This window comes from Oncorhynchus mykiss, chromosome 7, assembly GCF_013265735.2.
Source record: "Oncorhynchus mykiss isolate Arlee chromosome 7, USDA_OmykA_1.1, whole genome shotgun sequence".
In the NCBI taxonomy this organism is placed as follows: Eukaryota; Metazoa; Chordata; class Actinopteri; order Salmoniformes; family Salmonidae; genus Oncorhynchus; species Oncorhynchus mykiss.
In genome coordinates, this window is record NC_048571.1 from 60,552,283 (window position 1) to 60,568,211 (window position 15,929).

The window sequence follows — 15,929 nt, forward strand, 5'->3', positions numbered from 1 at the left end:
ACTGGGAAGCTTAGCAGAAGTATATATATTCTCATGTTATTTATGTTAGTGCAGGGTGAGCATAATGCTAAAGCATTGATAATCATTGTCTCAACGCAGGCTTATAATAGCAATGGTCTGTTTGCATATAGGCCTACTGCAGCTCTGATTGGTTATGCTGGTCTCTGCAGAGTATGGCTGAGTCATGTCAATGTAATAGAATCCTACTCCGTGTCAATGTAATAGAATCCTACTCCGTGTCAATGTAATAGAATCCTACTCCGATGTGTTCTGCCTACAACAAAATCTCTTGCATAGTTTTGTTTTGGTATGTTGCATTGAAAGTGGCGAGTATTACGTTGATTCGATCACAATTGCCAAGGGAAACGTTGATAGTGTTAACAGGGAAAACTGTAGAAAGTTGAGTGAAGTTCAATCTTGTGCTTCTCTCTGTGGGCTGATATTTCCTCTACGCTTGCCAGGTAGTTCCATGGAGCTCCATCGCAGTCTCAGGGCTACTGTGCACCATTGAGGGAACATTGGTTGAGAGTAGATGCGCTTGCTCAGAGATCAAAGCAAGAGCTTCATGTAGCCACTTGTGCACATTTTGTTCATATCCTTTGCTAGTTGGTGAGATTAGCCCAGCTATAGATCATTTGTAGTAAGCAAGTGGGGAGTGATTGCTTCCTACAAGAGCACAAAACATTTGTATTTCTAGCCATCATTGAAAAGCAAGTCAGGTCAAGATTTCATTTTTTTGTCAAAGGGGCAGTGTTGTATTTTGAGACAGTTTCTTCAAGCCTGAATAGCCAATAGGCAGAGGGTATCATAATTTGTCTGATTCTCTGTAATAATGGAAAGGGAATAATAATGCATTTTATTTAATGAAGTGGTTTCTATAATCAAACAACACAAAAATATTTCCAGTCACCAATAGTGAATAAACAGGTTAATGTCAAGCTCAAATAGCCACAGTAGCCTACTTGGCCACTGTTAAAACTGTAACTTAAGGTGGGTGCAGCCTCAGTGTTCACAGTAAACGCATGCTGGAAATTGCACAGAATTTTCACAACGTTCAAGTTTGCGCTCAGCAGACCTGAAAATTAGAGGGAACATTGCCACTGACCCATCCCTTTCCTATAAGTACTATGCACTCAATGACAGACAGAAAAGTGCTTTTACCACAAATGTCTTTATTTTTCTTCCAACATACTAGTGACACACAGGTCTACAAGAGAGGTATCTTGCAAAAAACAACATTCACTAGTCATTATCAGAACAGTAATATGGAATGTGGTCATCATTGCTCCATTTTGTTTAAATGTCTTTGTTTATTATGAAGAAATATGACAAATAAATAAAGTCTATAGTCTTTGTATTTATTGTCCTTATCAATATATTATTGTGTTCAGTCACCATTTCAGGAATGAAGAGGAGCAATTCAGACAAAAACAAAGAAAATGACAAAGTAATGATGTTATTCCCTTATAAACCCCCACTTTAAATGTCTTTGATTTAAGGATTAAACAGTACGGGGGGTGTTATTGTTGACAAAAGGTAGAAATCCATTTTTCTTCACCCAAACCTTATTCTCCTTCCATGCGTTGTTATTTTTGTAAATCCAGATGGCCAAATGTATAAGAAAATTCTGTTCGTTGCTGGGGTGTGCAGAAACACCAGAAGAAATACAAAACAAAAAATTGGCCATAGGAGAGTGAGGAGTTGCCAGCTGACCGAGCGACCGGCCTAGCCCCGTTCAGCCTGTACAGAAGCAACCCCCACTCGTGTGTGCTGTGCTGTTGGGGGAACAGCAGTCCAAACGCCATCCACAAACACTTCACCATACAGTCTAAAAGCATCAAGTACAACCTCCAGAACTACACTTCAGCTTTTGGTCCCTCTCTCAGAGTGACCATACAGTAAAGAAAACAGTCTAACAGAGGAGCAGAAAGGAGGACAGGATGACAGGATGCTACATGAGTCCCTGAGCCTGTTAATATACCAGTCTCAGACACTATCACTCCCACTACATAGAAAATAAAGAGGAAGAAAGAGGAAGAACAGTCACAGAGACAAGTTGCAAACGAGTGCACAAGCAGTCCTGTCCCGTGTTGGTTCGGGGAGGTGCGGGACCGACCCCATCACCAACCCTGGAGCTCCCTGTATCTCCACTACAGTAGGTGGGGGGGGTCCTCCCCCGGCTGTGTCGTGGCCATTAGGACCAGGCCAGTGGCGGAGGAGGGCAGACCAAGGCTACAGCTCAGTGCTGTTATTCCCAGGTTGGATTAGAGTTTTCCAGAGTGGAGGCTCAGTCTTTAGTCGGCGCTGTGCTCCTCCAGCTGGGAGATGATAGTGATGAGGTTCTGCAGGCCGAAGATGTAGCCGCTGTCCTGACCCTCATGCACCACACTGTCCTCCCCGTAATGGCGGCACGTCGTGTGGGCAAAATCTATCATCCTCACATCCACCCCCGGGCTGCTGGCCTCCCCTCCTCCACCGCGAGATGAGCGACCAGCACTTCCCTTACTGCTGCCGTTACTGCTACCACCAGCACTGCTGCCAGCTGGCGATCCATGGGGGAACCCACCTTCTTTCTCTTCCTCCTCTTCCTCATCTGAGGGCTCGTCATCGTCACCCTCCTCTCCTCCGCGGTGGCGGGGTCGGGTGGGGCCGCAGGTGTGGGGGGGCTCCCCATCATAGATGATGAGGAGGGAGGAGGAGTAGAAGCGGTAAGACTCGCAGGACTCCAGGGTTTCCTGCATCTCCCTGAGCTTCCACAGCACCGGGGAGAGCAGCTCGTGCCGCAGACGCTGCCCATCGTGGAAGAACTGGAACAGTGCCTCCTTGAAGCCCGGCAGGCTCAGTTTACGCCCATGGTACTTGTTCATGAACATCAGCTGGCCTGAGTCTGACTGGTACACCTGCATGCCACAAAGGCGGACACCGATGGAGGCGGAGGTGCTCTGTTGACATTTGCGAATCTGATTGGCCTTCTTCTCCTCTGACGCATCGTCACCATGCTGCCGCGTGCCCATCTTCAGGTCCAGCACGCACGGCACCGCGTGACGCCATGTCAGGTTCTCCAACAGGATGAATTTGTATTGGTTGCGGTGTTTGGAGTTCTCCTTCATCCTCTGGAGGTGCTGCTGGTGGCATTTCAGACTCCAGGGGTTGTGTTTAATTTGCTTCTGATCCAGACTGTAGCAGAGAACCTCAGCCTGCTGCTGTGCCTCCGCACCGTTATAACTACACACAGAGCGGGAAAAGAGGTTAGATATCTACCCCTCACCATACATCTTTGCTGCATGTTGGTGTTTGGATATATAGTATGTGTATGGATGTAAGTGTATGAGCTCACCTTTTGCTCTTGTTCTCTTTAGTGCTCTGTCTGGCCCGGTCTTTGCTGTAGTTGTCATTCTCCAGCAGTAGGGACGATGTCTTCTTGTTACCCCATTTGATCATCTTGCTCTTGGGCTCGCAGTCAGCTGAGGGGTCCTTGTTTTCCAGGTTCTCTGGTTCATTGTGGAGGGGGTAGGCAATGAGGCATAGGTTGCCCTCTTCATCTTCCTCAAAGCTGACTGACACCACACCTGAGAGAGGGGGAGATGGAGGGAAGGGGGAGAGAGAAGGATAGGAAGGTGGTTATTACCCGGCATTGGAGTTTTTATTTTATAATGTTATGATGAAGCCAAGACCTCCCCGTAACTGGGTTGTCATAGGCAGCTCTTACCCACTAGGTCCTGCCTCCAGCCAAATACACTCTGTAAAGAGAGATGCAAACAAAACACAGGCATTCCTATGGAGGAAGCAGAGAGAGAGAGCAGGTTGGGGGGGGGGGGGGGGGCAAGGACACAGCAAAGAGATCATTGAGTGGCAACAAAAACAGTGTCTAAGTACTTCAAATGTATATGTTAAATAAAAAAAATGTAATAAAAATGTGAGAATGAACCCAAGAAGCAAAGAGATACACAAACACCACAGGAGGCTTGAATGTATGACACTCAGTCCAAACTTTATTAAGCAAATACTAAACCCACCCAGAACCACAAGTCAACTCATACCCATACAGTGCTACAACATTTCAAGGTAACCCAATAGAAATCACAGCAAAGATACACTGTATAAACTCAAATACAACCATGACAACACACCAGAAATGAAGACATATTCACCCAACAGTGTGATATTCTATTATTTCATAGAGATACAAAAGTTCCATCAAGTGAGGCACTTTGCGTACACAGCCTCTCGGACAAGACCTTTCAGGTCTGACTTGCCTTTTTATATACCGGTAGTTCAATTGAAGGCAATAATCCAAACACACTAACAAATGAAAAAGGGGAGGGATTGACAGAGTGGTGTGGAGGAGGGTGGTGGTCTCCGGAACACTTTCATAGATAACTGTATACACACTGTTTCTTAGTCCAGGGATAATTTATGTGTTCCCTAAACATGAACGCACCCCCTACCTCTATCCCAGGGTTTCCCAAACATGAACGCACCCCCTACCTCTATCCCAGGGTTTCCTAAACTCGGTCCTGGGGCCACCCCTGAGTGTATGTGTTGGTTTTTGCCCTAGCATTACACAGCTGATTAAAATAATCTAAGCTTGATGATGAATTGGCTATTTGAATCAGCTGTGCGGTGCTAGGGCAAAAACCAAAACGTGTACCCCGGGGGGGGGGGGGGGCCCTGCTCTACCCAATAAACCCCCATGTGTACTGCAGCTCTTACTGCAGATTGGTGGTTTCAAGACAGGAAGAGTAAAACATCACAACTGCAGGAGCTGACACATAAACCAGAAAGAGAGAGGGAGGGATTGGAAGATGGAGCGAGATAGGGAGGGGGAGTGAGATGAATATACATCATCCCATTGGATATAAACATGAAAATATGACAGCACAAAACAAGAAAATCCCAGCCTTTCTGTAATATTTACACAACAAAACATCCTTGGTTGGCACTGGAGAAAAGGTTCTATGAAGCATAAAGACAGATCCTTCATTAGGGCCTATGTGTATGAGATGAAGCATAAAGACAGATCCTTCATTAGGGCTTATGTGTATGAGATGAAGCATAAAGACATATCCTTCATTAGGGCCTATGTGTATGAGATGAAGCATAAATACAGATCCTTCATCAGGGCCTATGTGTATGAGATGATTACTAAGGGGGGGGGGGGGGGTTGGCTAGTGACATGAAGGACAATGGAACCCAGCACTTATCTCTCCTCTGCAGAGCCTGCCCTGAATGATGTCATGCACAGTGATAACACTACCCTGCAACAGTTAACCCTCTACTGCCCAGGCCTGTTCCAACTGTCAGAGGGCATGTGAGGATGAGTACCTGTGACTAATGTACTTTGTGAGTATGTGAAAGTGACTGTATATGGGCAGCCTAAATGAGTTTGTAAGAGTGTGAGAATGTGTGTGTGTGTGTGTGTAAGTGTTTTTGAGCAGAAGTGAACATGTGCGTTTGATGTGGAATATTTCTCAGTGTCATCAGATGTCTGCGCTCTTCTTTCTATATCTTCCTCTCCAAATCCCACTGGTCTTTTTATAGTCCCACGATACATTGCTGCTGAGTCTGATACCATACTAGCGTCTCAACTCTGTCACATAACCAGAGTAGGAGTGACGCTATAGAAAGTGTGTGTGTGTGTGGTGCGTGCAAGTGTCAGGAGGCAACGAGCGTAGCTTCATGGTAAATGAAAAACGAAACAGAATGTGATATTCCACCCAAGGTGTGTGTGTGTGTGTGTATTTATTTTCCATGACAGTCATCTCTCCCACTTTGTCTAATGCAAAATACCCTGTCCTTTGATAAAGGGGTCACACCTAGCCGCCAGGTGATAAAGATCCTGCCATACCCCTCTCCAGTCTCCACTATTACATTACCTGACACTGCAGAATAGTGATGTGCATTCCGAGTCTTTTCAGTGAGCCGTCTCATTTGGCTCCGTTCATGTAAAAGAGACGTCTCATTTGATTCTGACGGCACTTAGTTCAAAATTGAACTAGAACCACTGAAAAAAATGCTACTCTCCAATTTAAAGCCCAAAAGGTAGGCTACAATTTTTGTGGACCAGATTGACGGCCTCTCCCCATTATGTATCGTTTCTGCAGTGACGTTTCTTCTGTGATTCACTCTCTTTAGATCATTATTTTGTTAGTTATCTGCAGAAAAACTTGTTTTGAAGTTAAAAGGGCAGTAGTAGTAGGCTCCCGAGTGATGCAGTGGTCTAAGGCACTACATCTCAGTGCTAGAGGCGTCACTACAGGCCCTGGTTTGATTCTAGGCTGTATCACAACCGGCCATTATTGTGCACCGCCCTATTGGCCCAGCGTCGTCCGGGGTTAGGATCTGGTTGGGCTAGGCCGTCATTGTAAATAAGAATTTGTTCTTAACTGACTTGCCTAGTTAAATAAAAGGTTTTTAAAAAATGCAGATCAGGGAGACAAATTAAAAGCTTTTTCACTGATGCAATTCGGGTTCACCAAAAAGTTCAATTCAAAAATAGCCGTTCGCAGAACGACCTCTCACTACTGCATAGCCCTGATGCATCATGGAGTCACATACTGTCTGTCCCCCACCCTCACTTAAGCACCAACATAAAACAAATCCCTTTGTGCCGTGGTAGTGCCATCTCCAGTGACCTGCTGTAATCCTAAATGCAGCCAATAATATAAAACACACCAGCCGACCATATCAGTAGAGGACCAGGGAGAATAAATTTGAGAGACGGGGGTAGAGAAAGAGAGAAGGCAGCCTGGTCTCATAGACTAAATGTAACATAGCAAATGTAAATCCATGACACTCAAATTAGTATCATATGTAACCAGACCAAATGTAGCATAAGATAGATTGTTATTTAAGGCAAAATTAACCCAATGGTTTGAGAGGTTAAATCTCATCAAGGCTAACTTCAGCATTTGAGCTAATTAGCAACTGTTCAACTACTTACTACTTTTTAGCTACTTTGCAACTACTTAGCATGTCAGCTAATCCTTCGCCAAAACTTTTAGCTAACCCTTCCTCTATCCCTTTAACCTAACTCCTAAACTTAACCTCCATACTAGCTAATGTTAGCCATCTGGACAGAATTTGTAACATCAAACTTTCAACAAAAAAATTTGTAACATGTAATACAATATGTTACGGATTTTCAAAATGTATGTTGTGATCATTCGTAACATATCATAGGAAATGGGTGATGGACATCCACAAAGTAACACATCATACTAAATGGAGTATCTCAGATTTCATACAGAATAATACAAAATTATCTGATACCAGGTTGGAGGAGGAATATGGGGAGATTAATACTGGGCAGTAGCAATAGCGCACAAACACACAGCATAATGGATGTTATTCCAATGAGAGTGTTATATTGTGGGTTTAGGGTGGGATAAGGGAATAAGCTTACCTCTGTACTGGGGGGTGAACTTCCTCATCTCGGGGGGCAGGCTCTTGTAGAACTGATGTTCTCGGGGGATGAGGGGCTTGCAGATGGTCTGGTCGCCGAAACGTAGCACGCATGAGTGGCCCCCCACCTGGTGCACAAAAGGCTCAAGCATCACCCCTTTCCCGGGATAGGGGGGTGTCCCGTCTGCCTGCATGAGGGCTTCTAGAGCAGGACTCATCCTCACTCCGCATCGGACAGCTAAACTGGAGGGGCCCACGATGAGGCTGCCCGGGCTGCCTATGCTCTGGCTGTAACACTCTGTTTCACTGGGGGGCGCTAGTGGACGCCTGCTAGGACACCAGAGACCACAGTGGAGAAAACAAAGGGCATAGCAGGAAGGAGAAGAAAATAGAAAAATCCTTTAGTTCCCTGTTCTTTCCTGGTCCAAAAGCAGAGTAGTATAGTCCAGGCTTGGGTTAAGGTAATCTCCCCGTGTACACAGTGCTAATAAATTGTTGTTTTAGACAGCTCCGGGGCTGTAGGTTGTGTGTGAGAGCGAGTGTGGGTTGTTCCTGACTGTCTGTCGATGATACTGAACTGACGTCTGTACTGAACTCAGAGCAAGAAAAGGATCAAAACATTTTCCTCAGCGCCGCCTCCTACCCAGCTTCAACCTATCAGAGACCAGCAGCTGTTGTTGGGCGGGAACTAAGCGCTGAGGAAGGAACAGGAACAAGCAAACAAAGAGGAACGAGAGACAAGCGAAAGTGGGGGAGGGGAGAAAAGCAAGCATAGAGAACAGACAGAGACAAAAAATATCTACAGTATTTACAGGAAGTTGGTGGCACCTTAATTGCAGAGAACAGGCACGTGTTAATGACTGGAGCAGAATTAGTTGAATGGCATCAAATACATTGCTTTCAGGTGTTTGATGCCATTACATTTGCTCTGTTCCGGTCATTATTATGAGCCTTTTGCCCATCAGCAGCTTCCTGTGATATTTAGAGGAGGATAAATACATTTATGTTAATATCTACTGAATTAGTAACTGCTTCTGCAAAATTCTACTTTGCATTCTGATGCCAATGCAGAAGATAATTTGAATCTGGGGGATAGAGGAACACAGAGGGAAAGTTAAAACATGTCCCCTTTCTGTTATCCTATTTGGCGTGTTATTCTTATCAGCTGATACAGAGCAGGGAGAGGGAAAAAGAAACTGAGATGATAGGAGATATGAACTGATGGTGAGAAGGGCTCTGCGTTGTTGTCTTGGCCTAAATTGGGCTTGTAGGAGCACTAGTCTGAATTTAAAACAAAAAGAATGGTTCCCCCTCTCACCAAAAACCATTACAGACCAGTGGTGTAGTTTTAACTGAGGGAGTTCTTTTTTATGACAATTTCCTCAAAGTTTGTACCGACAGATGTAGCCGATTGAGTAGCCTATCATTATAGAATATGCATAAAATGCATCCCCCAAATTCTCTAAAATGACGTTGGAGGCAGCTTATGGTAGAGAAATTAACATAAAATGTTCTGGCAACAGCACTGTTGGACATTCCTGCAATCAGCATGACAATTGCACGCTCCCTAAAAACTTGAGACCTCTGTGGCATTGTGTTGTGACAAAACTGCACATTTTTGAGAGTGGCCTTTTATTGTCCCCAGCACAAGGTGCACCTGTGTAACGATCATGCTGTTTAATCAGCTTCTTGATATGCTACACCTGTCAGGTGGATGGATTATCTTGGCAAAGAAGAAATGCTCACTAACAGGGATGTACACAAAATTGGCACATACTTTTAGAGAAATAAGCTTTGTGTGGGGTGGAACATTTCTGGGATCTTTTATTTCAACTCGTGAAAACATGGGACCAACACTTTACATGTTACATTTATATTTTTGTTCAGTAATTCAGACCAAGTCCAAATTACTGCAAGAACAGCTCAAATAAGCAAAGACAAACAACAATCCATCATTACTCTAAGAAATGGTCAGACAACCTGGAACATGTCAAGAACTTTGAAAGTTTCTTCAAGTGCAGTCACAAAACCCATAAAGCGTTATGATGAAACTGGCTAACATGAGGACCACCACAGGAAAGGAAGACCAAGAGTTACCTCTGCTGCAGAGAATAAATTCATTAGAGTTAACAGCCTCAGAAATTGCAGCCCCAGTAAATGCTTCAGAGTTCGAGTAACAGACATCTCAACATTAACTGTTCAGAGGAGACCGTGTGAATCAAGCCTTCATGGTTGAATACCTGCAAAGAAACCACTAATAAAGGACACCAATAAGAAGAGACTTGCTTGTGCCAAGAAACACGAACAATGGACATTAGACCGGTGGAAATCTGCCCTTTGATCTGATGAGTCCAAATTTGAGATTTTTGGTTCCAACCAACGTGTCTTTGTGAGACGCAGAGTAGGTGAACGGTTGATCTCCGCATGTGTGATTCCCACCGTGAAGCATGGAGGTGTGATGTTTGGGGGGGTGTTTGCTGGTGATACTGTCTGTGATTTATTTAAAATTCAAGACAAAACCAATATGGCTACCACAGCATTCTGTAGAGATACGCCATCCCATCTGTTTGCACTTAGTAGGACTATAATTTGTTTTTCAACAGGACACACCTCCAGACTGTGTAAGGACTATTTGACCAAGAAGGAGAGTGATGAATTGCTGCATCAGATGACCTGGCCTCCACAATCACCCGACCTCAATCCAATTGAGATGGTTTGGGATGAGTTGGACCGCAGAGTGAAGGAAAAGTAGCCAACAAGTGCTCAGCATATAAGGGAACTCCTTCAAGACTGTTGGAAAAGCATTCCAGGTGAAGCTGGTTAAGACAATGCCAAGAGTGTGCAAAGCTGTCAAAGGCAAAGGGTGGCTATTTGAAGAATTTACATTTTTTTTTAACACTTTTGGATACTACATTATTCTGTGTGTTATTTCAGTTTGTCTTCACTATTATTCTACAATGTAGAAAACATGTTTTTTTAAATAAGAAAAACCCTTGAATGATTGGGTGTATCCAAACCTTTGACTGGTACCGTTTAACTGACTACCCCGTTCGTGTAGTTATTTTTCCATATGGCCACATGCTAGCCCACTAGGGCACGGATATTTAGCTAACTTTGCTAGCTAGTCCAACAGGGCAGGGATATTTAACGTTAGCGCCAATGTTACGCAGATTCGCTAGTATGTCACCGCCAGTCAGGAAAGTCCAACTACACCATGCTGAGATCAGGTGCAACGTTAGCTAGCCAGCCAAGGTGCCTAATTAGCCCACCAGTCGATATTTACCCACCTAGCTATATCTCTACGCTGGTGGGCTAAAGTTAGCTAGCATGTCACCATGTGAAAAAGTATGATTAACGTTACACCAACCGTGAGCAAACGTTAACTAGCTGGCTAGCTCACAATTATTAATCAAACGGGACGACAATCATTGTGCTAGCCTGTGCTGCTTTTCTTTATTACTTGTAAGGAAGGTAACGTGTGTTTCATACGTAACTACTGTAGCTGATTATTTAGCTATTTAAAAAAAAAGTATCTTAGGTAACACAGTTCTTTGATCTAACTAAAATAGTTTGTTAGCAGCTAGCAAACAGGGCTTACCTTATCACACATCCCCAGCGATGCCTCTCGCTTACAGAGGTTGGGAAACTATCAAATGCACGTGTGCTTATCAGAATAGTGGTTACAATCCGGTACATAGCACAGAACCATCCTTTCTTCTGATCAACAGAGACCTAAGGTTAGCTACAAAGACCAGGGTAAAAAAATAAAATAAAGTAGAAACGCTAAAGTAATTAGCTAGTTAATTTGAAAAAATGCTAAACAAGAATACACATGAAGAATAACAATTATTTACACAAGAAACTAAAAAGTTACTTGCTACTTTTTTTTTACTTGCTACTGCTTTGATGGATGACGTCAACGCTTCTGACAGGATGTGTAGTTATGTATAATAGCCACATTAGCGGCTATTTAGCGTTTCATTTTGGGGTGATGACTACAGGTGAATATATTGATACAAGTTACCTTGTCTGGGAGATTTGTGCAGTTATCAATACATTACTCCAGGGTAAGCCTACACGAAACACAGACCTTATATGAAGTAGTTCTAAAATCCTGACGGAAAAATGTATTTTGAAAAAACAATTGAAACCATATCCAGGTTTAGGAGTTCTTAGTGAATATGTGTTATTTTTGTGAATGTGTGTGTGTGTGTGTGTGTGTGTGTAGGCTCCCGGTGCCTCTGATCCCAGGACCTACACTACATCGGAGACATCGGTCTCACTCTAATCCAGCTTTCTGGAAGACAGACCAGCAGGGAAATGGACCACGGAAAAACACCCAACTTAACCAAACATCAAGTGCACTGAACTGTATGTTAGTGTACTGGTATGTGTGTGAGTGTGCATAAGCGCTTGTGTTTTGGTGTGTGTCTGTTTTGAATATTTGTGTACACCAGTGTGTGTATAAGCAAGTGTGTGTATGTGCATGAATGAGTAGGTGAGTTTCTGGCCTAGTCACCAGGCAGGCAGGGCTGATGGATGAGGCACAGGCCTGTGCCCAGGGACAATGGACCCGGCCGCGCTACACTGCAGGCAAGGCATTCAGCCCAGTTATGAAACACATTACTGGGCCAGACAGGCTCTAACCTCCTCCACCATTTGCTGGGCATAGAGCAATGGTCTAACAGACTCCAACATCTGTCCTGCAGGCACAGAGGGGTAGCCAGAAAAATACCAACAATCAGGCATCTATGATAAAACTGGTGCCACTGCCATTTCAACAGCATTGTTTTTCTTCACCACTACCGTTATTTTCAGCTGCTGATCATGGTATATCGCACATGACATACATCTCAAATAGCACATTTTACAGGGAGGGGGATGGACCCAAAGGAGGGCTGGAACTAGAGAGAGAGAGAGAGAGAGAGAGCTAAGGAGGTTCAGTAGCACCTAGAACTTCTGCTCAGATACTGTCTGACTTTGTCCCTGACGGTAAAATCTTAGTAAGACAAAAATAATGGTGTTCTAAAAAAGCTCCAGTTGCCAAGACAACAAATACAAATTCTATCTAGTCACCGTTGCCCTAGAGCACACAACTAAATATATCTACCACGGCCTAAACATCAACACCACAGGTAACTTCCACAAGGCTATGAACACTCTAAGAGATAGGGCTTTCTATGCCATCAAAAGGCAGATAAAACTCGACATCCCAATTAGGATCTAGCTAAAAAATATTTCAGTTAGTTGTAGAACCAATTGCTCTCTATGGTTGTGAGGTCTGGGGTCCACTCACCAACCAATAATTCACAAAATGGGACAAGCCCCCAATTGAGACTATACCCTTTAAATATCAAAATCCAGAAAAGAGCTGTTAAATTTTACAACCAAATAAAAGGAAGCCATCCCTACACATTCCACCACAAAACCCTCACCTACAGAGAGATTAACCTAGAGAAGAATCCTTTCAGCCAGCTGGTACTGGGGCTCTGTTCACAAACACAAACAGACCCCACAGAACCCCAGGACAGCAACACAATCAGACCCAACCAAATTATAAGAAAACAAAAAGATAACTGGAAAGAATCAACCAAAAATCAGAGCAAACTGGAATGCTATCTAGCCCTAAACAGAGCATACACAGTAGCAGAATACCTAAACACTGTTGTGACAGGCCCAAAATTAAGAAAATCATTGACTATGTACAAAGTCAGTGAGCATAGCCTTGCTATTGACAAAGCCCGCCATAGGCAGATCTGGCTCTCGAAAGAAGAAAGGCTATGTGCTCACTGCCCACAAAATTAGGTGGAAGCTGAGCTGCACTTCCATTCCTCCTGCCAAAGGTATGACCATATGAGAGACACATATATCCCACAGATCACATAGACCCACAAAGAATTTGAAAACGAATCAAACGTTGATGAACTCCCATATCTGTTAGACGAAATATCGCAATGTGCAATCATTGCAGCAAGATTTGTGACCCGTTGCCATGAAAACAGGGCAACCAATGGAGCACAAACAACATGGTAAATACAACCAATATTTATCTGTTTAATTATCTTCCCCTACTATTTAACCTACAACTATTTGCACATTGTTATAAACACTGTACATGGCTGATAATATAACATTTAAACATTTGAAATGTCTTTATCCTTTTGAAACCTTTATCAGTGTTTACTGTACATTTTTTAGGTTGTTTTTTGTTTCTTCTCACTTTTGTTTATTGTTCATTTCACTTGTTTTGGCAATGTAAACACGTTTCCCATATGAATAAAGCCCTTTTGAAATGAATTGAATTCACGGATTTCACTCTGCTATCTGCACAACCAATCATCAACGCTCAGGGTGGGGACAGACATTGCATCTTAGTATGGAGTGCAGTTCACAATGCATGTATCTCATCATGGTAACTTTTTTTTGTGTCAGTTAGGCCTACATTTGCTGCCGCATAGCCTATCCTACTGTAATATGAAGACTGAATGCTTGTCTAATTTACACATGTCCATCTGGCTTTCAGGGGTCACCTTATGTTTTAATTGTAAAGATGTTTTCTTTTTAAAACAGCCTATCACTCGAATATCGTTGCTTTAAATCATTATTCCTCCTCCACCAAACTTTACAGTTGCCACTATGCATTTGGGCAGGTAGCGTTCTCCTGGCATCCGCCAAGTCCATCAGACTGCCAGATGGTGAAGCGTGATTAATCACTCCAGAGAGCGCGTTTCCACTGCTCCAGAGTCCAGTGGCGCCAAGCTTTACGCCACTCCAGCCGACGCTTCGCATTGCGCATGGTGATCTTAGGCTTGTGTGAGGTTGCTCAGCAATGAGAAACCCATTTCATGAAGCTCTCGACAAACAGTTAAAAATTCCTTCTTTAACCTGTCTCCTCCATCTACACTGATTGGAGTGTATTTACCAAGTGACATCAATTAGAGATCATAGTTTCACCTGGATCCACCTGGTCTGTCTATGTCACGGAAGAGCAGGTATTCCAAATGTTTTGTATACTTAGTGTATATGGGCTTTTCTGTTTTTCTGTTCGGCGTATATCTGCGGTAGCCTACAGTACCAGTCAAAAGTTTGTACACACCTACTCATTCAAGGGTTTTCTTTATTTTTCCTGTTTTCATCATTGATTCACGCAGTCTCCTCTGAACAGTTGGTGTTGATATGTGTCTGTTACTTGAACTCTGGGAAGCATTTATTTGGGCTGCAATCTGAGGTGCAGTTAACCTTAATGAACTTATCCTCTGCAGCAGAGGTAACTCTGGGTCTTCCTTTCCTGTGGTGGTCCTCATGAGAGCCAGTTTCATCACAGCTCTTGATGGTTTTGCGACTGCACTTGAAGACACTTTCAAAGTTCTTGAAATGTTTCCGCATTGACTGACCTTCATGTCTTAAAGTGATGATGGACTGTCGTTTCTCTTTGCTTATTTGAGCTGTTCTTGCCATAATATGGACTTGGTCTTTTACCAAATAGGGCTATCTTCTGTATATCACTCCTACCTTGTCACAATACAACTGATTGGCTCAAATGCATTAAGAAGGAAAGATATTCCACAAATGAACTTTTAACAAGGCACATGTTAATTGAAATGCATTCCAGGTGACTACCTCATGAAGCTGGTTGAGAGAATGCCAAGAATGTGCAAAGCTGTCATCAAGGCAAAGGTTGGCTACTTTGAAGAATCTCAAATTTAAAATATATTTAGATTTGTTTAACACTTTTTTGGTTACTACATGATTCCATATGTGTTATTTCATAGTGTTGATGTCTTCACTATTATTCTACAATGTAGAAAATAGTACAAATAAAGAAAAACCCTTGAATGAGTAGGTGTGTCCAAACTTTTGACTGGTATTGTATATACAGCTATGTATTGGATAACTGCAAAAAAATGTGTTTTGGGGGGGCTTGGGCTCATAAAATGTATTTAATGTATGGCTCATCACCCTCAGGTAGCATCAGGCTGGAATTTTCATGCCGATTCAAGCTCTAATCAAATGCAGACATACTGTATTTATATGCTTTAGAATTACACTTCTGGTTTGGGCATGAAATACCAGGTTGAACATTTGTGAAATACGGGGAAAATCTTCAACCCTAGCACTGATCTTATGTGCATGCTCTACTAATCACTGTCTCTCCCTCTCCCCCATGCACATCGGTCTGTGTTTCTACTTCTCTCGACTGTCTGCAGCATGGAAAAACTGGGCCAAACAGACGTCATTCACTCTGTATGACACATGTACGTACAATAGATACAAGCACAAACAGTTAAACTTCAAGGCAATTTGGTTTGATTGAGCTGAACATGGTTACCAAACTATCTCTGTAGAGTAATTTCTGACTTTGAATCACATTCCTGGCTGGAGCGGGGTTTCTGCGGGTAAGGCAAAGTGTATGTGTCCATCTGAATGTACCAGTGGAGGCTGCTGAGGGTAGGATAGTTTATAGTAATGGCTGGAATGGAGTCAATGGATTGGTATGGTATCAACCACATGGAAACCACATTTAA

The 15,929-nt window shown here is 43.2% G+C and overlaps 1 protein-coding gene and 1 long non-coding RNA gene across 3 annotated transcripts; one reads left to right on the plus strand and one right to left on the minus strand.

Annotated features, from left to right (window-relative positions):
- Positions 1 to 1,152: 1,152 nt before the first annotated feature.
- Positions 1,153 to 11,130, minus strand: LOC100136654 (inositol hexakisphosphate kinase 2). Of its 2 annotated transcripts, XM_021609974.2 has the most exons (5): positions 11,003 to 11,130; positions 7,406 to 7,731; positions 3,710 to 3,775; positions 3,338 to 3,569; positions 1,153 to 3,225 (listed from the first exon to the last, which is right to left on the minus strand). In XM_021609974.2, the coding sequence occupies exons 1-5, from the start codon at positions 11,098 to 11,100 to the stop codon at positions 2,295 to 2,297; spliced, it is 1,653 nt and encodes a 550-aa protein (XP_021465649.2). In that variant the 5' UTR covers positions 11,101 to 11,130; the 3' UTR covers positions 1,153 to 2,294. The 2 variants fall into 2 exon arrangements, with proteins under 2 accessions (XP_021465649.2, XP_036839586.1); XM_036983691.1 differs by lacking the exon at positions 3,710 to 3,775.
- Positions 11,131 to 11,310: 180 nt separating this feature from the next.
- LOC118965307 lies at positions 11,311 to 12,958 on the plus strand. Its single transcript, XR_005052624.1, has 2 exons — positions 11,311 to 11,471; positions 11,633 to 12,958. It is a non-coding gene; the product is annotated as an uncharacterized LOC118965307 (long non-coding RNA).
- Positions 12,959 to 15,929: the final 2,971 nt, after the last annotated feature.